Below are 24,081 nucleotides of genomic sequence, written 5' to 3'. Positions count from 1 at the left end.
CTTCAGCTTTTCCCTACTGATTCCTTTCTAGAAACTTGGAATGTCAAGGTGTATTCTCTTGCACAGATTGTTAGAATTCCTGGATCCTCTTTATATTCACCTAAGAAATGAGGTCAAAATAAACTCTGATTTTAAATAGCAGAATTGACAATTAGGTGTGAATTAAGTGCTAGAAAACTGCACCAGTGTTCATTTGTTTAGCAGATAGAAGTAAGAAAAGGGAAACCCCTGGGGATGAGGTGAGTGAAATGGGCAGCCCTATTTGGGGAAAATCTATCTGGCCACTGTTTGATCATCTGATAGGGGGAATTGGAGGCACTAGATCAGAGGCAAGTGTCCAGACCAGAGTTTAAAGGACAGAAGATGGAGAACATTTCAATTTCTCTATATCGTCACCAATGTTTGCTGTTTTCTATGGGTTTTTTGTTTTGTTTTGTTTATAATAACCATACTGGTGTGTAAAATGACATTTTACTGTAGTTTTGATTTGCATTTCTCTGATGTCTCTTGTTTTAGATTTATACAGCTTCTTCTAATATACTTTTTTTTAAGAGAGAGTGAGAGAGGAGAGAGAGAGAGAGAGAAAGAGAGAGAGAATTTTTAATATTTATTTTTTAGTTCTCTGCAGACACAACATCTTTTGTTGGTATGTGGTGCTGAGGATCGAACCCGGGCCGCACGCATGCCAGGCGAGCGCGCTACCGCTTGAGCCACATCCCCAGCCCAATATACTTTGATCATTAAGAAAACTCTGCTTTTCAAGAATGCTAGAAAAAGTAACTGTTTTCCCTGCGACTTAGGACCAACCTCCCCTCTGAGAACATACTCAAGGAGCATATTTTCATCTCTTTTTCAAATACTATAAAAGTTCCAGATATATTTCATGTAACATGAAAAGTGTTTATTTTTAATTTAGCTGTATTTAAAAATTGAAAGAACTATTAAAAATCTGATTTCCCACCTCCAAAGAAACCCCAAAGGTCCAGCCCTCATGATTTCCATGAGCAGTGTGGTCTAGAGTGATGGGCTTGCGGCCCCACCCAGCCGCTTCCTTCCTTTCCAGTACCTGCCTCACTCTTTCAGGTATCTGTTTGCAAGCCCTGCTAGAGTAGATTTTCTGAAGCTAATGTTAGTCTGGATTTATTCCAATTTATGTAAATAATTCAGGTGTTTAGATATGATTAATACCTCCATTCGACCTAGCAATTCAATACCTCCACTGACACTTTTCCCAGTAAAATCTAAAATCCCCTTCTTACCATATCTTTGTATGCTTTAAACTCCATGGGGACAGGTCTTGCCAACAGATCAGATCCTACTTGTTCAAAGTCACCTTAAACTTGTTTCTTCTTTCCTGGAATAATCTGAAATTTTGTTTTGTATCTGTTCATCAGGCACACATGCTGTCTTCTAGCTCAGAGGCCTACTTGTGGCCTTTCAGTTTGTTGTCACCTAATTCTAAGCCCCTGCTCGATATTCTTCTCCAGATATTATATGATCAAAAAATCTGCTTTTCACCCATATATGTGTGTGAGTGTGTCTGTCACTAATATTCTGTATATGTACTAGGATTGTGGCTCAAGAAATAGAAGCTGTTTTGTTCATGGCCAGGAAAGACAGTTAGCAATGTCTAGCAATGTTTAGATTGTAAAGATTGTAATTGGCCAGCTTCAGATCCTGTGTCTTACAGATAACCAGCACTGGGAGATGCTGGTTGAGGCTGCCTTACAGCCATGAAATGGAGGCATTGTGAAACCCAAGCTGGCCCAGAACACCCTTGCTGCATGATTTGTTATTGCCCAGAGCTGGCTATGCTGTCACTCAGGCCATATTTCCTGAAACCTAAGAACACCAGAGTGGAGTAGAAGTCTCTTATAACCAGCTCCTGTTCACTAAAACCCTCGCGTGACTCTCCTTATGGTTTTCAACCTGTCTCTCTCTCTCTGTGGCCACTAACGACTTCACTGAAGGTGAAATATTTTATTGACAATGATGGTGGTCAGAGAAGGATAAATGTGATGGAAGGTCTCAGTCCTTCAGACAAACTCACCTCCCCACCTCCCATCTCTTCAACTCCACTCTGGAAGGTTTCCTCTGGGGAGCCTGGCTCATTTGTCCAGCTGAGCTGGACACTTGCAAAGTCAGTCCCCACAATACGTGCTTCCTGTCAGAGGGGAAACCCAGGGTGTGTTTGTGTTAGTGTTGTGCTTGTGGTTGCCTTTTTCTTTGCATCCATCAGTCTTTTTCTTGTCTGTCTTCTTTCGTATTCAGTTGTTGAGTTTAGATCTTGATCTTCTTATTACATAGAAGTTTATTTTCTGGCTTCTCCCTGTCCCCACCTCCTAAAAACTCGAGTTATCTGTTTTGTACTCAAGGTGCGTGGGAGACAAGATTGCTTTTTATTTATGTGAATTTGTACACACCCCCAATAAGGATTTGCTGGAGGGAAAAAAAATTCTCTATTTCTGATGTCTGTTTCAATACAAAACAGTGATGACATTGTTAGAAAAGCGAAATGGTACTTAATTATCTTCCTGGAATTTCTTACACATCTCAAAGGCTTTCTGAGAGAGAATTTGTGGTGACTGGCCAGTTGGAAAGCTAGATCCTGACCATGCTATAGGGGCAGTTCTGCAGGTGTGAGGCAGTGGTCTCCTGGAGGCCCCTTGTCATCTTCTTCCTGTTTTAATGGCCACTCCACCCTAGGCAGCTGCTGTTATAACCAAGGATCTGACAGACAGTAAATAAACTGGCAGAAACAAAACAACAAATAAGGAAATGACATTAATTTACAAAAGCTTTAGCACTCCTTCTTTAGGTATAAGGGCTTGCAAGTCCCCAGGGCTCCTGCTTTTCCTGCAGTCTGACATGAATCAGAGGAGTCTGTAGTTCTGTGGCCAAGAATATGGAGACACAAGGGCTGGGATACTTGACAGGACAGCAGTTTCCAGGTGACTTTGGTCCTGGGAAAATATTCTGGGTGGCAGGGCTATAATTAATTATTAACCCACATGTAAAATCAAGGAAGTACAGGCAAGCACAGCAGCAAATGCTGCCACCTTGTGAGCTCCTGAGGTTGGGCTGGGTGAAAAGGCCCCAGGAGGACAAGTAAAAATGCCAGGGTAGAGCTGTCTTCCTCCTGGTTCTGCTGGAACTGAAACATGTTACTTCTGAAACTTATTTTTTAATGTGTGTGAAGAATGAGTGGTTGCTTAATGAAGTGATTTCAAATTTTTATTTTGTCATATGTGCACATAGTACAAAATTTAAAATGTCCAAAAGAAGGGTACACAGTGAAAATTAAATCTTCCTCTTACCTAGTACCCCTCTTCAGAGGCAACTACTCTTTCCAGTTTCTTTTGTTAGCCTGCAGGGATCATTTCTGCATAATTATCTATAATTATATAACAATATATATTTGTGGATAACTATATGGAGCCATGACTTCATAGAGATATAATACAGTCAGACTTCTGTATCCATAGGTTCTCTATCTTCAGACTCAAACAACTGCAGATCAAAAATATTTGGGAAAAAAAACACATCTAAACATGTACAGACTTTTTTCCTTGTCATTATTTCTTAAGTGATGCCACAGTTATTTACATACCATTTAAATTATATTGAGTATTATAGTAATCTATAAATGATTTAAAATATATAAGACAATGCTCATAGGTTTTAAGCATCTCTGGATTATTGTATCCTTGGGAGAGAAAGATCTTAGAACAATTCCCTCATGAATACCAGGGGACTGTATAGGTATGCATAGAGAAAGCATATATATATATGATATACCTATGCACATATAATGTATACATATGTGTAATGTATATATAATGTATACATATGTGTAAATACAGCTATATCTACAAGTACCTATATGTAAAGTCATAAAACCATTAAGCAATTGTGTAACACAATTGTGTATATGGTTAACATCATTGAATATTTCTCAATAATGATTTCATGTAGCCTTTTAATCTGATTTTAAATGGAGGGAAAATTAGAACCTGGCAATGAACAAAATGGTGTCATATAAAGTAACTCTTGTTGGAGAGCAGGGGACAAGTCATGAAGATGAAATGTCTGCCACTCTGGCAGAGCTGTGATTGACATCATAGCCTTAAAACTGTGCCTGGCCCTGCTGGAGGACATTGGTTGAAAAGGCTGAGCTGACCACACTGCTTAAGACTGATTCAGGGTCTCACTGAGCACATGGTATGTGGTGGTTTGTTCAGGGTCCCTAAAAATTATTTTCTTGTGTCTCTAGTCCCTTTCTCCCTTAGGCAGCCATTTAGATAATATAAAGTATACCATTCAGGTTTGTCTGTATTCTTGCAATCTATCTTATAAATAAATAAATAAATAAATGTGTGTGTGTGTGTGTGTGTGTGTGTGTAAAAAGTGGCTATTTCATTCTTCTCCTTAGGTTTTTTTTTTTAAATTTTTCCCCCACTATATCCAGGATGGATTTCCATTCTGCTAGACATGTTTCTACTTTGTTGTTGCCTATCTTTGTGGGGCAGAACTGAGATTTTTAAAATGGTGGAAGGAATCATGGTGAATTTTACCCTAATTTTTCTTTTTATCTCAATTTTTATCACAAACATTCCAAAATGAAACCCCAGAATCTTACCAACCCAATATATCAACTTTTCTTTTTTACATGTAACACAAATGACAAAAACTGCATAGATTTTGTATTATTTTTAAATTTACTTTGTTAACTTCTCTATTTTACCAAATTATCATCATAAATTTTAATGCTACATAGTACTTCCTCCACATAATGCAGCATAACTTCACAACCTCTTCTTATCATGAAATTTGAAGTTATTTATCTTGAAATATTGGGGGTTTTTTGCTCAAACATATAGTTGGTCTTTGTTGATTTGCTTCGCAGATTTTGTAGCTAGAATACGTGCCCAGTAGGGGATTACAGAATGAAAGAGAAATCCTTCCATGATCTGTGACGCAAGCTGCCATATTTTGTTTCTTCCTGCATTCCCAGTAACAAACACAAGTATCTATCTTCAATTTAAAACCTCCTTGCTTTATTTTTAGTGCCTTATACTTAACATTGTTGCCATAGGAATTATCTAACAAGTGTCACAGTGGTCAGCAGAAAAATAAGGAACCCCTGCTCTCTGCCTTCAGAACAAGTTGCAGAGTACCATCTGTTACCTGTATTATGCATCCTTTCTATTCAATCATCCCAATGAGTACCAGAGCAGCATTGGCTTGATCATCAGTCCTGCTGCTCATGGTGGTTGGGATTGGCAGGCGTTTTGGTGTACAGCCTTGTTCCAGTCTAGCCTTCCTGAACTGTACCTATGAATATATTTGTGTGTATAGTGCTTGGATGCTTCCACTGTCTGCTCCTCATATATTTCTACAGAAGGGAAACTCAAAAGTGGCTTACTGCTTTAAAAGATTGTGTGTTGGTGAAGAGGAGGAGATGGGAGTGGAGAATAGGTGGCATTTGCAAGAACATATGTTGGATTCTTTTCATTTTCCTCTTGGTGACAGTGATTGATGGCATCTAGTGAGTCCCCATTTGTTGCTTCCTTAGTACAGCTGGTAGTGGGGGTGGGAGAAATCAATAAGGGCTGGGCAAAGGACACAGAATATAGCTAGAGGAGGAAGGGGCTCTAAATATGACGTTGAAATTATATTTATCACAGTTAAATTTTTCAATAGTAACATCATACATTATTTTTTAAAGATTTTTTAAGATGGATTTTGTATTATTTTTAAATTTACTTTTTCATTATTTTTACTTTGTATTATTTTTAAATTTATTTTTAATTGGTGCTGAGGATCAAACCCAGTGCCTCACATGTGCGAGGCAGGCGCTCTACTGCTGAGCTATAACCCCAATCCCAACATCATACATTATTGATTCAAACTTTTGCTGAGAGCTATTCTCTCTTGGTCTTGTAGACTTTAAAGGAATCAACCTTTATTCTCTACCTCCAAGAAAGGGTTAACTTTGAACCTATACCTATAGAGAATATACCTATAAATATAAGGAAGGAAATCTATTCTAGATACAGGTTTTGCCAATTGTGTTTCTTACATGTTGAACTATTACCTGGCTTTTAGCCATGGCATTCTCTTGGTGTTCTGGACTGTCCATTATTTTACAATTCCATATTCAATATTTGCTTGGATAGTAGAAAAGGGCTGTCAAGAGGGGAGTCGAATGTAGGAATGAATATGGCAAATTAGGTAAGTTCACAATGATCTTACAAAGTTTGCTGCTTTCATTTTCCTGTCTACATTGGAACAAATAATGTTTGGAAGTGCAGGAACAGTGATTGTTTTGTGATTAGATCAGATGCACAGTGTAAACCCAGGAAGGAGAATCTGCTTCATCAAGCCTGAGGTTGGTATTTAGGCCAAATTTATGTGAAAGCCTAAGATGAGCATTGGTGTGCAGCAAACTGCTACTGAGTACTTTTTCTTTGTTTTCTTTACTTTTCTTCTGCACCCCAGTTCATTGTTGTTTTGTAAAATGGAAGATGCTTAGCACTGCAAATGGACAAAACAGCATAGTCTCACCTGAAGCAAGTTCTAGGGACACCAAATTGATAGAATCCCATTTTTTAAGCCCAGTTCTCCAAGGTCCCTTGGGCAGTGTGTTTTTTCTGTAGGGTGTCATGGGTCCCAGCAGACTCCACCCAGAAGACTTTGGATCTTAGATGTTCAGGAACACATGGCCAGGCTACTGCATGAAGAACAGTGTGGTGGAGCCTTTGGAACATCACACTTTAAGTTGATGCTTAGATTCCTGTCTCCTTTTACCTCCCATCTCTGTGAAGTATCTGGTTGTGCCCATTTTTTAAAAAATTGTTTTTAGATGAAGATACCTTTATTTTATTTATTTTTATGTGGTGCTGAGGATCGAACCCAGTGCCTCAAATGTGCTAAGCGAGCGTTCTACTACTAAGCCACAACCTCAGACCTATGCCAATTTTTTTGAAAGAATCATGTGGCCCAGAGAGACTGTTGCACCCCAAGGAAATTATGGCTAATAGGTTGTAGAACCAAATTTGAAGCCAGGTTTTCAGAAGCCCATAATCCAGTGCATAGCCACACTCCACAGATAATTCTAGAAGTGCCAGCCAGTCCCAGAGAGTATGTTTTCCATCATTTTGTAATAAAGCACAGGTACACTTTGCTTTCAGAAAACAGTTTTGAGCTGAACTGGTTTCTTTCATTTTACTGAAGGCTTCACTGTTTCAGCCGTGAAGCATTGAACATTCCTGGGAAGTGAGCTTAAACTCTGTTCACTGCACTAATTAGTCGATCATGATTTGTCAGAGCAGAGTAGAGAGCAGTGGAGACATCCTGTGGAGGTGACAACCTGGATTTAAATCATAGCTCAGTTGCTTAATCTTGAGCAAGTTACTAAACTCTCTAAGCCTATCTTTGCTTTTGTATTAAAGGACAATATTGATCTCATCTGGCTAGTGTAAGAACACATGCATGCAAATACCAAGTACGTGCTAAGTGTTGGTCAGTGTGCTAAGTAACTATGAGCTGCAGTTGTTCCCAGTTGGAATTATTAGCATTGTGGGAGTCTTACAGTGGAAACCCGGCTCTCATGAACTTATACAAATACCAACAGAGTGCTTACTAAATAGCATAAAGACTGTAATTTGTTTAAGGCAATGGAATGTGTATGAAAGGGAAAAGTGGATTATGCAAAGGAATGCAGCAGTCTGTGATGGGGAGAAGGCATATTTGGCATAGTCAGATACTAGCATCATTGCTACCCAAGGGTCTGTATGGCAGGGGACAGCTAAGCAGGTTGTGCTGAAGAACAGATACAAACAGTGAATTATATTGGCAGTTGGCAGGGGAATGGCCTTGAGATATTCAAAGCTACAGTAGCTACCACCAACAGTGCTTGTTATGTGCCAGGCACAGTTCTAGTGCTTTCCTTCCATTAACTTACAACAATCCTCTGAAATAATACTGTTATTCCTACCTTACAGATTAGGATATTCAGAGATTCAGTTTAAGTCACTTTGCCAAGGGGTATATAATTCATAAGCAGCAGAGCTTGGGTTCAGTCTCAGGCATCTTGTGCTAGAATTAGTGCTTTTAGCCAGTGTGCTATAAGCTGGTCAAGACGAACAAGGGCCTCATTCTCATGTGGTTACATTCTTAAGTGGCTAAGTCAATCCAATAAATAAATAAATATGATTTAGGCTAAACATCTAATCCCCAATCCAAAATGCTCCCAAACCTAAAACTTTTGAAGAACTAACATAATGCCACAAACAGAAAATTCCACACCTGTCCTCATGTGATAGGTCACACTTAAAGTGCAAGTGCATTGAAAATATTGTATAAAATTACCTTCAGCCTATATATATATATATATATATATATATATATATATATATATATATATAGTGTATATGAAACATAAATGAATTATGTATTTAGATTTGGGACCTATCCCAAGGTACCTAATTACATATATGCAAATATTCTGAAATCCAAAACACTTCTGGTCCCAAGCAATTTAGATAAAGGATACTCATCCTGTATAATGTGCCAGGTGGTAGTAAATAAAGTAAGAAGTAATAAAATTGGGTAAGGGATTTTAGAGGATGATTAGGGGGTTGATATTTTAGCTTGTTTATTAGTTTGCTGCCACACTGAGTGACTTAAACAGCAGAAATTTACTTTCCTCACAGTTCTGGAGGCTGGAAATTCAAGATGAAGGGGTCTGAAGGTTTGGTTTCTTCTGAAGCCTTTCTGCTTGGCTTACACCTCTCACCGTGTCTTTACATGGTCTTCCCTCTGTGGGTGTGCAGCCTTGTAATGCTCTGATCCTCCTCTTCTTATAAAGACACCAGTTAGACTGGATCAGGGCTGCCTTTAACAACCTCATTTTAACTTAACCATATCTCTGAAGGTCCTATCTCCAAAAACAAAAGTCACACATTGAGACATTGGGAGTTGACAATTCTGCCTCTTACACTCTGTCCTCTACATCCCCAAATTCATGTCCTTTTCACATACAAAATGTACTGATCCACCCCATGCAGCCCAGGTCTTAACACAATCTAGCATCAACTCAAAGCACTAAATCTCATCTAAGTATCATCTAAATCAAGTTCAGGTGAGACTTGAAGTATGATTCACCTTGAGGCAAAAAATTTTTAAAAAATCCTTTTCCAGCTCTGTACCTACCTATGAAACCAGCCAAGTTATTTGTTTTCAAAATATGTGATTATGGGTTAGGTGGATAGATGTTCCATTCAGAAAAGGACAAGTCAGAAAGAAGAAAGGGGTCATAGATTCAAAATAAGTGCAAAACCTGGCAGGGCAAGCTGCAGTGCATGTTAAGCCTTGAGAATATTCCTCTTTTCTTGATCTTTGTCCTCCTGGCCCACTTAGGTGGCAGCATCTAACTAAAGCCCTGGGAGGTCCCTCCTGTATTTGATCCTCTGGGTGATGGCAGCCTGGTCTGAAACTGAGGCAGAGAGAGCCTCACCCTCTGAAACCTAGGAGGAGACAGCCTCACTCCCTTATGTGTGCACTTTCAGGGCTGTGGAGGGAGTGTCAGCTTTCCTCGAAAAGCCTTCTTCTCTTTAAGCATAGCATATATTCACAGTGAGATAGCTCTATTATTCCTTGTTGTAGAATCCCAGAACTCTGACAGCTCTCCTTAATTTTTGTCCTCTCTCTGTTCCCTGTAGTTCAAGCTAGTACTATTTCTACTATATAACCCCATCTCTATCCCTGGATTCTCTTGAGATGCCTAATTAGATCTAGGAGTCACACTGTAATGTCCTTGTTCTATGTGTGTGCACACCATAATCTCTAAATGGAGCGATTGTCCAGGTCTAACCTATCACTTAGTGCTCTCTTAATTTCTTATTTTCTCCCTCTCCTTTTGTATTTTACTCTAAGCAACAGGAGAACCTATGCTATGTCTTCAACACTTTGCTTAGAAATCTCAGCTGAAAATCCAAGTTAAAGTGTTACCTCCTACAAAATACTAAAATATATTCAGCAAAGTTCTCTGCCATTTTATAACAATGATCACCTTTTCTTCAGTGCCCAATAATGTTCCTCATTTCCATCTGAGACCTCATCGGAATTATTTTATCATTCATATTTCTACCAACGGTGTCTATTAGCATCTGAGAAACCCAGTTGGGAAATATTTGCCAAACTTAACAGGTTCTGCTGTATCATCTCCATCCTAAAGAGGAGAATGATAAAATAAATCCTCTGTCTGTTCCATTCCTGCTGGACCTTGGAGTCACATGTTGATTTTTTTCATGGTATTGTATCTTTTTTTTTTTAAGAAAGAAATTAGCATATCATGTCACTTTCTTACATTGAATCAAATAGGTTTTATCTGAAAGGATGGTGGTGCATGGATGCCAACCTGTTGTACATCCATGTTAATAATGCTTGTAGAATGATGGCAACAGTTTTGCATTAGTGTGCAGCTAATGAAAATGGTTCCCTGAATTTAGTCCTTCTGATGTTTTTTTTTTTTCCTTGTTCTATTTATTTATTTATTTTTTATTTTTTTTATTGTTGGTAGTTCAAAACATTACACAGTTCTTAATATATCATATTTCACAGTTTGATTCAAGTGGGTTATGAACTCCCATTTTCACCCATCCTTTTGATGTTTTTATTTCCTGTTGGGGCACAAGGTAAAGAGTGACCAATTATGTTATATGTGAAAACAAAGACCAGATATTTTTACATTCTTTCTAGAACAAAATATCTTATATTCTGACTTTTCTAAACACTGGAAAAAGAAAGAAAGTTCATGGAACAGGGCACTGCATAAAGCAGAATTTGTGAAGAAAAAACATTTTCTGTTCTTGGCCAGCTGCTCTACATTTGGGACATTTATTCCATATAGAACTGTAAGATACAGACCAAGATTTATAGTTGGTGATTTCCTGAATAACAACTCCAATAGCAAATGTCTCTACAAAACAACTTTCATATGCTTTGCAAGGTATAACATAGCACAATAGAATGGGTCATTTGTCCCAAGATTTTTGTGGGCTGTTTTTTTTTTTTATTTTAGGTTTAGTTTTTTTAAAATTATTTATTTATTTATTTTTTGTCTCTTGCAAGACTTTTGGCCTTAACCTAAAATTGGAAATATTTTTCCTTTCTCTCCCCTCTTCCCAAATACCTTCTCCCTTCTTTCTTCACTATGACGTGGATCAAACTTTGTACATTGACACATAAAGCTGCTTATGGAAACCACCTCAACTCCAAAAACACAAATAAAACAGGTGAATAATAAAAAGAAAATTCCTCTTACTTCCATTTTAACCTCACTCTCTGTTTTAAGCAATCCACAGTTTCCTTGCAGAGAGAAGAGAAAATAAGCGATCCTGGTAGGGTTCTCCACTCTGGAAGGGAACCTGAGGTTTTCTAGCAGCCTTCAAGGTGCTCATGAGAAATAGCCTCAGCTCTTGCTTTGGAATGAGATGTTCACATATTGGTGTTGTCTGCCAATAAAGGTAATTAATAGAAGGAAAAGAAAGAAGCAGTGAAGGCAAGGGCAGTAGGTGGGGCAGTTCTGGTTTTCATTTGTGTGAATTTTTAGGCCAAATTTGAAAGCATAGGAAATCTCACTAGTTTGATTTTATATAAACATGCTTTATATACTATTCATATTTAAATTATAGACCAAATAGATGATCAGGATAGAGTTTTAAAAATAAATACTTGCTTTTATAGTCTTTTTTTTTTATGTATGTGTGTGTGTGTGTGTGTGTGTGTGTGTGTGCACGCGCGCCAGGGATGGATGAACCCAGCCAGGGGCACTTAACCACTGAGCCATATTCCCAGCCCTTTTGGACAGGATCTTGCTCATTGCTTAAGGCCTCACTAAATTGCTAAGGCTAGCTTTGAATTTTCAGATCTTCCTGCTTCAGCCTCTGGAGCCACTGGGATTACTTGATTTGTGCTACTGCACCTGTCAATAGTCGATTGATTTTTCATAACATTATCAAGACAAATCTAGTCTTTTTAACAACTGGTGCTGAGACAACTGTGTTAGATCAAAGACCTAATCTGAATTGCAAAAACTCTAATGCTTTGAAGAAATCAGGTGTAAATATTCTTTGTTTAGGCACTGGCTTATTAGATATGATACCAAAAGCACAACCAACAAGAGAAGAAATAGATAAATAGGATTTCATTAAAAACTTTGCTTTCTGCTTTCTGATTCTCATGTCTTAAGCTGCTTTTCTTTGCCACACCCTTCCACCATGGCGTTTTGCCTCACCTTGGGCCCAAAGCAATGGAGTTTGTTGTCTGTTTACTGAGACTTCTGGAACTGTGAGCACCAAATAAAAATTTCCTCCTTTAAAATTGTTCTTGACAAGTCTTTTGATCACAGTGCCAAAAAAAGAAAACAAAAAAACTGACTAAAACAAAAATTATTACTGAGAAGTGGGATCATTTCTGTAAACTTACCTAACCATGTGGTTCAGAAGCTTTTGGAGCTTTTAGAAATTTGTGGGAGGAATTTTTAAAAGTTTAGAGATGCAAACTGTGCAAACTGGAAAAGTTTTAGAATGTTGTAAGTAGAGCTTATGGATGATTCTGGTGGGAGCTCAGACCAGAATGCCAATAGAACTTGGACAATAAAAACTGGGCTCATGAGGTTTCACAGGAGAAGGGGGAATCTATTGGGAATTGGATTTAGGGGCCTTCCTGTCACATTTTGGCAAAGAAGTCATCTACATTTTGCCCATGCCCTTAGACTTTCTGTGAGGCTGAACTTAAAAATGATGTACTAACTAATTTGGTGGTGGAACTTTCAAGGCAGCACAGACTTCTGGGGTGGTATGAATATTGCCAGCAACATTAAACTTTTAGTTTAATGTGATGATCAGGAACAAAAAGATTTGAAATTTTTGCAGGTTGGGGACTAAGGAAGGTGTGGTTGTTAAAGGGATTATAGTCACTATAGAAATACTAATTTATTCAGAAACAATAGGAAAGATGGCTAGAGGGATCTCAGGAATTTGAAGACCACACTCATTTCAGGATCAAGGATGTAAAAGTAAAAACTCCTTAGCGGGCACCCTGCTTGCCCAGGGGGACCTAGGAAGTTGTTTCACCATGCTCAGCCATCTAGGCACTCAGAAATTGTGGCAGCCAGGGTCCCAGGAGGCTTGGTTACTGTTTGAGATAGACACAGAGACCTTTGGCAACAATCTTGGCAGGAATGCAGGATGCTGCCACTGAGATTTCAAAAGACCTGGGAGGCCGGGCAAAGTACATCAGGATCAAAGTCCCTGCAAGCTGCCCCTGAGAGGGCAATGCATGAAGAAGTGAGAAGGAAGCTTCAGTAGAGACCCCCAAGATTAAGAGATGCAAGTAATGTGGGACATCTAGGAAGGAAAGTTGCAGGATTTAAGCAGAAACAAGCCAAGAGAAAGGTCATGTATGCTGCAACCAGCAAGACCATAGGCGCTAAGCTCTATAAGCCCTTTGGAGAGAGCATCATGATGTCATGTGATCCAAATGCTGAACATGGAGCTATAGAACTTCTTTGCCCAGCTGGATTTCAGTCTTATTTAGATCTCATTCATTCTCTCTGTGCTCCTATTTCTCCAAATGTTGACTCTGTGTCTTTATATATTGAATATATATATATATATATATATATATATATATATATATATATATATAATTTGCTTTTGATTTTTGCAGGGACCCACACTGAGTTTGCCTTGAGTCTCAGAGGAGACTTTGGATTTGGACTTTGGGAAATGCTGGAACCGTTAAGACTATGGGGACTTTGAAAACGAACTAGATGTATTTTGCATTGTGAGATGGGCATGAGCTTTTGGGAGTCAGGGGTTGAAAGTTATGATTTAGATATGAGGTGTCCCCCCAACAAATTCATGTGTGAGTCAATGCCAGGAAGTTTAGGAGTGAAATGTTTGGGTTATGACAGTCTTAACCTAATCAGTACATTAATCCACTTGATTAGCTGGGTGATGACTGTAAGGAAATAGACTGTGGCTGGAGGAGGTAGTTCACTGCGGCGGGTGGTGGGGTAGGAGATTTTGGGGTTTAGGTTTTTGTCCCTGGTGAACAAGAGTGCTCTCTGCTTCCTGATTGTCATGTCCTGAGCTGCTTTCCTCTGTTACACCTTTCCACGATGGTGTTTTGCCTCACCTTGGGCCCAGGGCAGTGAAGTTGGTCATCTTTGGACTGAGATCTCTGAAACCACAAGCACCAAATAAACTTTTCCTCCTCTTAAAAAAAGAAAAAAAAAAAACAAGAAAGGAAAGGAAAGAAAAAGTAACTAACAACTTTCATACTTCAAAAGATACCCTAAGAAAGTCCACGGAATAGACAAAATATTTTCAAATTATATATCTGATAAGGAACTTATATACCAAATATATATAACTCAAAATATAACTAAAACAGATGGATTTGAATAGATATTTCTCTAAAGATACGCAAATGAGCTATAAAGACATAAAAAGATGCAAAAGATGCTTAATATCATTAGTAATCAGGGAAATGAGAATGAATACCTTAATAAAACATTACTTTGCATCCACTAGGGTATCTATCATTCCTCAAAAATATAAGTGTTGAAAGGGATATGGAGAAATTGTAATCCTTATGTGTAACTTCTGGAAGTCCTAAAAAGGTTAAACATAAGAGTTGCCATATGACCCAGCAGTTCACCCCTCCATATATACACAAGAAAAATGAGACCACATGTCCTCACAAAAACAAGTTCAGTAATGTTTGCAACAGCATTATTCCTAATAGCACAAAGTGGGGGATGATGTTCATAAATGCATGAATAGGTAAATAAATTGTGATATATCTGTACAATGGAATATTCTTCAGTAATAAAAAGGGATACAGTACAGATATATCCTTCAACATGGATGATTCTCAGAAACATGCTAAGTAAAAGAAGCCAGTCACAAAAGACCACATGTTGATAATGTATAATTCCATTTTTATGAAATGTTCTGAGTAGACAAATCTATAGATAGTAAATTAGTGCATTGGGGGATGAATAAAGAATAAGATATACGTCATGTTTGTATAAATATGTCAAAATATACTCTACTGTCATGTATAACTAAAAAAGGAGTGATTGTTAATGGGTATAGGGTTTATTTTGGGGGGTGATGAAAATGTTCCAAAGTCAATAATGATAATAATTTCTTAGTCTTGTGACTACTAAAGCCATTATGTTGTACATCTTACTTGGGCTCATGTATGACGTGTGAATCATCTCTCAGTAAAGCTGTTATTAAACAACAGCCATATTATATAATTACACTGTCATGTTGAATTCCATTCTAATTTAGATTTATGGACTAAAACTGAGTGCTCAGAGTTTTCAGTGACTGTTCTAGCACATACAGCTAATGATGGCACAGCCAGACTTCGTAAACATCAGGCCAATTGTCTCCGCATTGTGATCTTTGTAGAAATTGTACCCAATAAACCATAAAAGTCACACTTTGAATTTTTTTTTTGGTTTGACTCAGTACTATTAACTTATGTAACAGATAATTCTCTAAGATTGAGGTTGGCAGAAGTTTAGTTCTCACTCATGGGAGGTTCAATAGAGTTGGGCAGGGGTGAAGGGGTGGTTTATACCCAGTTATTCAAGGACACAGGCTGGTGGAAGTCTTGTACTTTGTCTTTCATGGTGGTGGTGGGCTGAGCTGGTAGATAGGGAAGGAAAGGACAGAGGTTTTTCCATGGGAGGTGTTTGTAAGCCAGACCTAGGACTGGTGCACATCATTTTTCCTCATCTTCTATGGTCATATCCCAGCCCCTCACCCCAACCCTACACAGATGCAATGCTGCTGGGATTGTAGACCCTGACCAGTGGCCACTTGTAGTTGTCTCCTGGTCTTTGGGCTGAACAATATGGTATCTGTGCTAGAAGTTCTCTTCCTTGTACTTTGAAAAGATCAAAAAGAGATTCATCCCATGATGGCCTGCTCTAGCTTAAATTTTTCTCGTTCTGGTTCCTGCTTCATTGTGAGGTATTAATACCTTTAGAGTAACAATAAGTACTAGTCTGACTGGTTATTCTGTCAGCAGAATCTCCCTTGTCCATGAGAATAGCCTTGTGTTTATTGATCACATACTGACCAATAATTGATAGGCGTTTCCAATTGTATCTTACCAAAGAACTATTGATAAGGCTTGCAGGAGTCCTTGAAGGGATGACTCCATTCAGATGGCACCTCAGGTTCTCTGTCTTTCTGAAGTACCCACAAGAGCTGGCCTGCACCATTTGTCATGATGGTTGCCGAGTAGATGACAAAGAGGGATTTCTGAGAGAACAGATAACTCCCAGAAATTCACTCACCTATCCTGGAATCAGAGAGCACTTGTGGTTTCAAACCATGAAACTTATACTTCTGCTCTGGAAGTCGCTGGGAGGGTCTTGTTTTGACTTTTGTTTTGTACTAGGCTGTGGACTCAGACTGGAGGAGCCAATTTTTTTTGTTGTTGAATGAATTATGAGGAGGGAAGTAAAGGTTGGAATTAGAGGAGCAGAGGTCCCTGGCAGTTTTATCGAGTTCTTTTACTTTACCAGCTATGTGGCCTTGGGTTTTCCGAACCTCAGAAAAGTTAAGGAATCATCTCAAAAAAAAATCATCAGGATCTGAGAACAATATCAAAATCTGTAGGATTTCTTCCATGTAGAGTGATTGTGAAGATTTAATGATAATCCCTATGAAACATTAAAATCCAGTATTAATGGCAGTGAAAAGGAGATAGTTCCATTGGTGCCTACTGTTGTAAAAATGCAACACTTTGGTGGGGCTTGGTGTTGCATATCTGTAATCCCAGCAGCTCAGGATGCTGAAATGCGAGGCTTGCGGGTCCAAAGATAGCCTTAGCAACTTAGTGATATCCTAAGCAACTTAGTGAGACTTGGTCTCAAAACATAAAAAAGGCTAGTGGTTAAGTGCCTCTGGGTTTAATCCCCAGTCCCCAAAAATAAAAAAAAACAAACAAAAAACCACAACATTTTGTAAGCCTGTCAGTATCCTAATAAATTTTACAATGTAACCATGATGTTTGGAAAAGTCATAAGAATCTTCTATTTAATAGCCATTTGTTGGATATCCACTATTTGTAAATAGATTGCCAAGTACTAAAGGACTATCAAGAGAAAGAAGAAATGATCTTTGTCTTTGAGCAGTTCATGTCATAACATTAGCCATCTCTGGCCAGGTGCAGTGGCACACACCTGTGATCCCAGCAGCTTGGGAGGCTGAGGCAGGAGGATCATGAGTTCAAAACCAGCCTCAGCAAAAGCAAGGTGCTAAGCAAGTCAGTGAGACCCTGTCTCTAAATAAAATACAAAATAGGGCTGGAGATGTGGCTCAGCGGTTGAGGGCCCCTGAGATCAATCCCTGGTACCCCCCCCACAAAAAAAAAAAAACAAATATAGCCATATCTATATTTCAAATAGACCATAGGTGATCTAAGTTTTTGTATTGTCAGTGTTTTAGCCAACTGCACATATATTCTAATATAGACAAAAATAGACGTGATTATCTCTCTTTTAAAAGAAAGTCCAAGTCTACCAGTTGTCAATTTACCTCTCTCCCTAGCACACACATATACACTGATTATCAGGTTGTTATAAAACATTTGTATATTGCTGTGTATTTTTTCACTTTTTTCAGATAATTATTTGAAAAACATCATTGGGTGAAAACAGATTGTGTTTTTATGTGCAATAGCCTAGTATTCTAATTATTTTATTTAAGTTAGAAACTTGGTGCTTTAGTTTGGATGTTGAATGTTCCCCAAAGGTTAAAGGTGCACCCCCCCCCCCCGCACCTGCTTGGTGCTATTGAGAGGTGCTCTACAACTTTAGGAAAAAGGTCCTGTGGTAGTTCCTTAGGTCACTGGAGGCATGCCTGTGAAGGGAATTGTGTTATTGTGGCCCCTTCCTCTTTCTCTTTTGCTTTCTGGTCATGAGATGAACCATTTACTCTACCACATGCTCCCTGTCATTGCCATCTGGCACCCCACAAGAAACCCTAAGTAATGGGTCTATCTGATCTTGAACTGGAAACTCCAAAGCCATGAGCCAAAATAAACCTTTCCCCTTTGTAATTCAATTATCTCAGGTTTTTTCATTATAGTGATAGAAAGCTGACTAATATACTTGGCCTAGTTCATTGGCTCTTATTTTCGCCTGCTTTTTTAAAGGCAGCATTATAACTTGTTCCTTTTTGTTTAATTTAACAAATCCATTATACTCTTAAGTTTATTTGAAGCAAGGCTCATAGAAAAAAACCATGTTCTTCATTATCTTGTTTTACTTCTTGCACTCATAGTTTCACAAATCCCTAAAATATTAGAACTGGAACAGGGGGTCTTTATCATCCAGTTCTCACCACTACCCCATCCTTTAGCACAGGAGAGAAATGGGGCCCTGAGAGGTTAGGGGACTGGCTTGCAGTGATACCAGACATCACTAGGTAGCCAAGTCCTGGTCTATTTGTGTCATACGCCTTCTCTGACTGGTGTTATTTCTCCTTCCATTGACCATCTTCCTCTTCCTAAACTGTCACAGAATCCTGCTCCAGTTTCCTTGAAATATCTCTTGGCTCCCTCCCTTCCCATTTCTTCCTGTCTAATCCAGTCCCTCAGGACCTCACAGTGGGAAAGGCCTGACAGCTCTGTGTCTCTGAGGCATCCATTATGTAGATTAATTTGCTGTAATTACTGCTGTCAGCATGTCAGTCCTCTTCTGTGAAGCTGCCAGGAGCTTCCTGCTTCCCATGGCAACAAATGTCAACACTTCTCCTCGCGGGCTCCTGGGCTCAGTCCTCCAGAGGCCTACCTGACTGCAGATGCCCAGCCTCATTTCTCTTTTCTCCCTGTGACCCCCAAAGGCCCACAGCTGCCTCTGGGATTTCGCAACAAGTCAGCCATGTTTCTGTGATGCCTTTGGTTTGTCCAGCTCTTTAGCTGATGGTTTCCTTCTTGCCTTGCCAAACCTCCATCCATCTATGCCAAGTCCAGATCACACCACTTTTTAGATGATTTTTTCCCAATTACTCCAATGATAACCCAGAGCTCCCCCTTTATTCCCGAACATTCTTATTGTGCTCTATCATGTAGCAGTAGGCATAGAGCCTCTCTTGCATGGTTCTCTGGTTTTTCCTTGGAATTGCATCGGCTTCACAATTACACACACACACATACTTTTTTTTTTTTGAGGTGCTAAAAATCCAGCTCAGGGTCTTACATATGCTAGGCAATCAGTTGTGTTGGATGCTTTTTAAAGGTAAGATTTGTTTTTCTATTTTTCTTTCATAGTTCCTTTTAGTTGTTTGTTTTGGAATCAGGGATAGAACCCAGGGTGCTTTACCACTGATCCACATCCCCAGCCCTTTTTGTTTTTTTATTTAACACAGGGTCTCACTAAATTGCTTAGGTCCTTGCTAAGTTGCTGGAGGCTGGCTTTGAACTTGGAATCTTCTGCCTTAGACTCCTGATTTGCTAGAATGGTATGCATGCACTACCATCCCCAGCTTGTATATTCCATTTTTTTATGGTGCCTATCAAATGGTCAGTAATTACTCCTTATTTATTAGGAGCTTGTTGAGTTTTAGAAGGTATAATTTTTAACTACAAGAATTTGCAGATTGGATAAGGATTGATTGTTAATATCACAAAATAGCATTCTACTGTCTTCTAAATATTGAGGGGATCCAAGTTTGTCCATGCAGATGCTCTCTGGGGACCTGCCTAGGTAGGTATGGCATTCACATTAAGTTGCATTAGTGTGTGGATCTGTGGCTGGGTTACAGGTATCTGGGAACTCCCCCACTGAGAACTGTACACCTTCCTCTCAGGTTTTGCAGTAGGGAATGATTACTTGAGAATGGGTAGGAAGAGCACCCCCCCCCCATTACTCTGGCACACTCTTGGCATTCCAGTGTGAAGTGCGCGGACTGGCCTGGCTTCTTTCCTCCAGTGCGTCCTTGAGTCATGACCTTGGTGCTCTCTTTTTTATAATACTGATACAGTGTCCTAAGATTTCATCTGATCTTTGTTTAAAATATTTTTTGGAAACCCAGTAGGTACTGTAGTTTCCCATAAAGGTGAGCGTGTTTAGTATTTCCTAGTGTTGGCAAAGGGAGTGAGTATTCTTTCAAAAAGTCTGATCTAAATATCTAAATTTCTGATAACCTTTGCCATGCCTCTGAACCTTTCCTGATAGTCATTTCTGAGCTGAAACAACTGCAGATTTTACTGTACTTTGGACTCTGCTCTTACCAAGGTACAAGAATTGCCTCTCCTAAGGGCTCATAAACTTGGAATTAGTTTTTCTTTAATGTCAGGACTAATTCCTTTCATACAAAATGGTTTGGCCTTTCCCTTTCTTTAGCACAAAAGATAATTGGCAAAGCCTCGGATAAAGGTAAAGTTGGCAAGCTCTAGCATGATAATGAGCTCAGTGCCCTGGGCTTTTAGGCCCCTTTTTCTTTTCATGTTCTGAATCCTTATTCTGCCCAGTAAGTCGTCCCTTCCCATCACTGACACCTAAAAATGTTTGAAATCCTGCTTCCTTTGTTAATGTGTCCAAAACACATGGAGAAATGTTACATGTCTGCAATTATAGAAAGTTATCCAACTGGAGTCACTTTAACATTTTATAATCTTTTTAGGTGGATGGAAGTCTGCTTAGTGGAAGAATTGCCCCCAACCACTGAACTGGAAGAAGGGCTTCGGAATGGAGTTTACCTTGCGAAGTTAGCCAAGTTCTTTGCCCCAAAAATGGTATCAGAGAAAAAGATCTATGATGTGGAACAAACGCGTTATAAGGTAACCAAGATCTAATTGGTTTTTGCTTCTGGCTAAAAGAAGTGAAAGTTTGGTATTTCACTTCCTTTTCCTCTCTTCACTTCTACTGTGTCTGTAAAGATTTGGGAGAGGGGGTGTCCTTGGTATTTGGAGACTGTTAATAAGTATTCCTGAGGCAGCAGCAGTTTTGAAAAGGAAAGTGTTTCTATTTCCAGGCTGAGAGACCTCTCATGTTGGAAGCTACTCAATGCCTCCCCCATTATTCTTTCATGGAGGACATTTGAAGCTTTATTAGTGCCAGTAAATGTAGGAGTGGGGGCATGTTACACCTTTGTTTTTTCCACCACCAACACAGTTTATTGCTTCCCAACTTTTCATTGAGGAACTAAATACCTACTTGGGACTTGAACTTATGCCCCTAAAGAATTAAGGCCAATGTAATAAAATAAGTAGTAATGTTGAATGACCAGGTAGGAATTCTTTTCTGTTTTGTGTTTAAAACAAAATAAGACTAATCTTTTTGTTTGCAACTTGTTTAAGAACTGTTTCATGGCTAATTTGGGAAGAATCAGAAAATAAAAAGTCACCATAACCCTCTTGAAGAAAAAACAACAGCAGTGACAACAAAATACCATTATTTAAATTTGGAAGGAGCTAGGGGGAGAAAAAAAAATCATGGTAAACACCAATCTTATATATCTCTAAAAGATCTGGATTTAAAAAAAAATAATATATCAAGTTATTTGTAGATGAAATGGTATTTTGCTTCAAAATAATCAAAGGAAGGATGGATAGATGATACAAAACTGGCCATAAGCTCATAATTACTGAAGGTGTGGGGTGGGTATACAGGGGATCATTATACTATTCCACCTCCTTTCTAATATTTGAAAATTTCCACTAAAACATGGAAAAAGGAAAAAGTAGACAACTACATAAAAAGCTTATGCATTAAAGATATGTCTTCAGAAGGGAATTTAAAATATGTAGTTTTCTATCCTGGAATATGTGATCTCTTATCAACTACAGGCCAAGATTTCTAAAGTTTCTTTGAAACTTGGTTCTTTATTCTCTTAATGTATTTAGCTTTTGTTTTGTTTTGTTTGTTTTTTGGTTGTCCCCCACCCACCCTGCCACCCCAGTGCTGGGGATCAACCCAGGATCCCACACATTCTGGGCAAATGCACTATACCAAGCTACATCTGCAGCTCATATTTAGATCTTCATATCAAGGTTTTTTTTTTTTTTTTTTTTTTTATCTGCAGATTTTCAAGTGTCCCTAAAACTTATGACTCTTATAATGAATGCTATTTTTCTTAAAATTTCAGGGACAATGTTGAGTATAGTTGAAAATGAAATAAATGGAAAATCCATTTTAGACAAAATATAGTTTTTAAATGTATATATTGAATTCAGCTCAATATATACATTGAGGCTCACAGTGGACAAGGTCATTTGACAAATCTCTTTTGAGTCCATCTACATCATCTAGACAATAAGACAACTGAGCACAAGTTTTTGCTTGAATAATGTTGTGAATAATTGTTTGCCATTTGTTTAAGTTTGGGTTTATAAAGTCATATGTTTTACTCTGAGAACCAGCTACTAATGGTCTTTCACAAGATTTTAATAAAACAATGACCAAGTCAGCCAAAATTAAAGTTCAATGACTATTTTTAGAAATTCAGAGAAGTGCAGAAAAAAGTCTGTATCCACACCCCCTCCACAAAATAAATGTTTGTCCACACTTTAGAGTCTGACTGTTCTTCTTTTCCATGTTCTATTTTTTTAAAACATTTATTCTTTAGGTGTAGATGGACACAATACAATGCCTTTATTTTTATGTGGGGCTGAGGATCAAACCCAGGTCCCACCCATGCTAGTTGAGCGTTCTACTGCTGAGCCACAATCCCAGCCCGTTTCATGTTCTTATTATAGTTATTACCAAGATCTAGGACTGTCAGTGCCAACACCCCCATGTAGATTTCATGGTAAATTGTAGTTGCGATAGACCTCAGGCTGCCCTGAAGGGACAATTGTGAAGATTTTCCTTTAGCTTTGGCTTTGTGGACAGTGAGACTCAGATGGGAAGACAAACCCTCAGTGGATGTGAGCCTCAGAGCAAACTATGGCCTTGGATACAGGTATCTTCTTCCAGATCAGCTCTGGACCTCATGAAATTGCCTCAGGGCTACTTAAACAGGAGCCTTCCCTTTGCATCCAAGATCCTACTACTTAAATGAACATCAGTTCCTCTTTGGGAGGGTGACAGGGGAAATATTTTCAGTCTCTTGTTATGAAACAAAATACCTGCAGGGCCTAAGCAGGCAATGACATCCCTGAGCAAGATATCACGAGAGGACAGTGCTCTGAGTTGGGGTCCTCGGCCCATCAGGCCCCTGGAAGACTGGACTGTGCAGAAGTGATGGTGAGGGAAGGGCTGGGGGAAGGGAAGCAGCAGAGGGAACGAGGCTGTTGCCAACTGTGGTGGGGGACCCCCTCCATGCTGTTGAGCTACAAGAAAAACATAGGACACATGGAAACTATCCCTCTGTGACTTCACTAGAGAACAGAGCTTTTTCTTTTTTCCTTCTTTTTATTAAGTTCCTGAAAGTGCCTAGTGTTCCTGATGGAAATTTTTAGTGGTTTGCCATGTAGTCATAAAATTGTATTTTAGGGCCTTTTTGTTTCTTATACAAAAATGAAGAGACAAATTTTCATGAATAGGCGACACAACTTCCTGTTCGTCTGTTCTTCGGAACTAGAGTCCATCACGTGATCCTTTCCAAGGAGCACTAAATCATGAGACTGAGGCAAAGATGTTGAAACACAAGGGAATGTTCACTAACCCTGCCCAGCCCCTTGATGTGCCATCTGGAAACCATGAATTCAGTAAACTTCGGCTCTCGCTGCAGAATCTGCCTAGGTTGCAGTCATAAAATATGATTCCCCTGTTAGACATGGTATCCCCAAGGCAAGGCTATGTCCCTGAGTCCTGAAGGACACTGTGTTGGCATCAGCAGCTTTGATAGCCGTCGTTTAGGCAGATGTGACCTTTCTTGCTGCTGGATCCTCTTTATTTGGCAGCCAGAGTATAACCCTGTTCCCTTGTTTGTTCAGGGTTAGAAATACATCCTAGGTATTAGAGTTAAGCCTTCCAGTTATGAGTATTCTTTCTAGATCACCTCCACTCTCTATCCCAGGCCTGGGTACATG

General features: G+C 39.0%; 1 protein-coding gene across 1 annotated transcript in view; it reads left to right on the top strand.

Moving 5' to 3' along the window:
* The window catches only part of Iqgap2 (IQ motif containing GTPase activating protein 2), a 285,734-nt gene that overhangs the window by 118,430 nt on the left and 143,223 nt on the right, over positions 1-24,081 (top strand). Inside the window, exon 3 of the mRNA XM_026404122.2 lies at positions 20,730-20,886. Within this exon, the coding sequence (XP_026259907.1) occupies positions 20,730-20,886 (157 nt within the window). The remainder of the gene's footprint in view (positions 1-20,729; positions 20,887-24,081) is intronic.

Source organism: Urocitellus parryii, chromosome 1, assembly GCF_045843805.1.
Source record: "Urocitellus parryii isolate mUroPar1 chromosome 1, mUroPar1.hap1, whole genome shotgun sequence".
NCBI classification, from domain to species: domain Eukaryota; kingdom Metazoa; phylum Chordata; class Mammalia; order Rodentia; family Sciuridae; genus Urocitellus; species Urocitellus parryii.
Note: the sequence above shows the minus strand (reverse complement) of the source record. Positions and strands in the feature narration are given on the sequence as shown.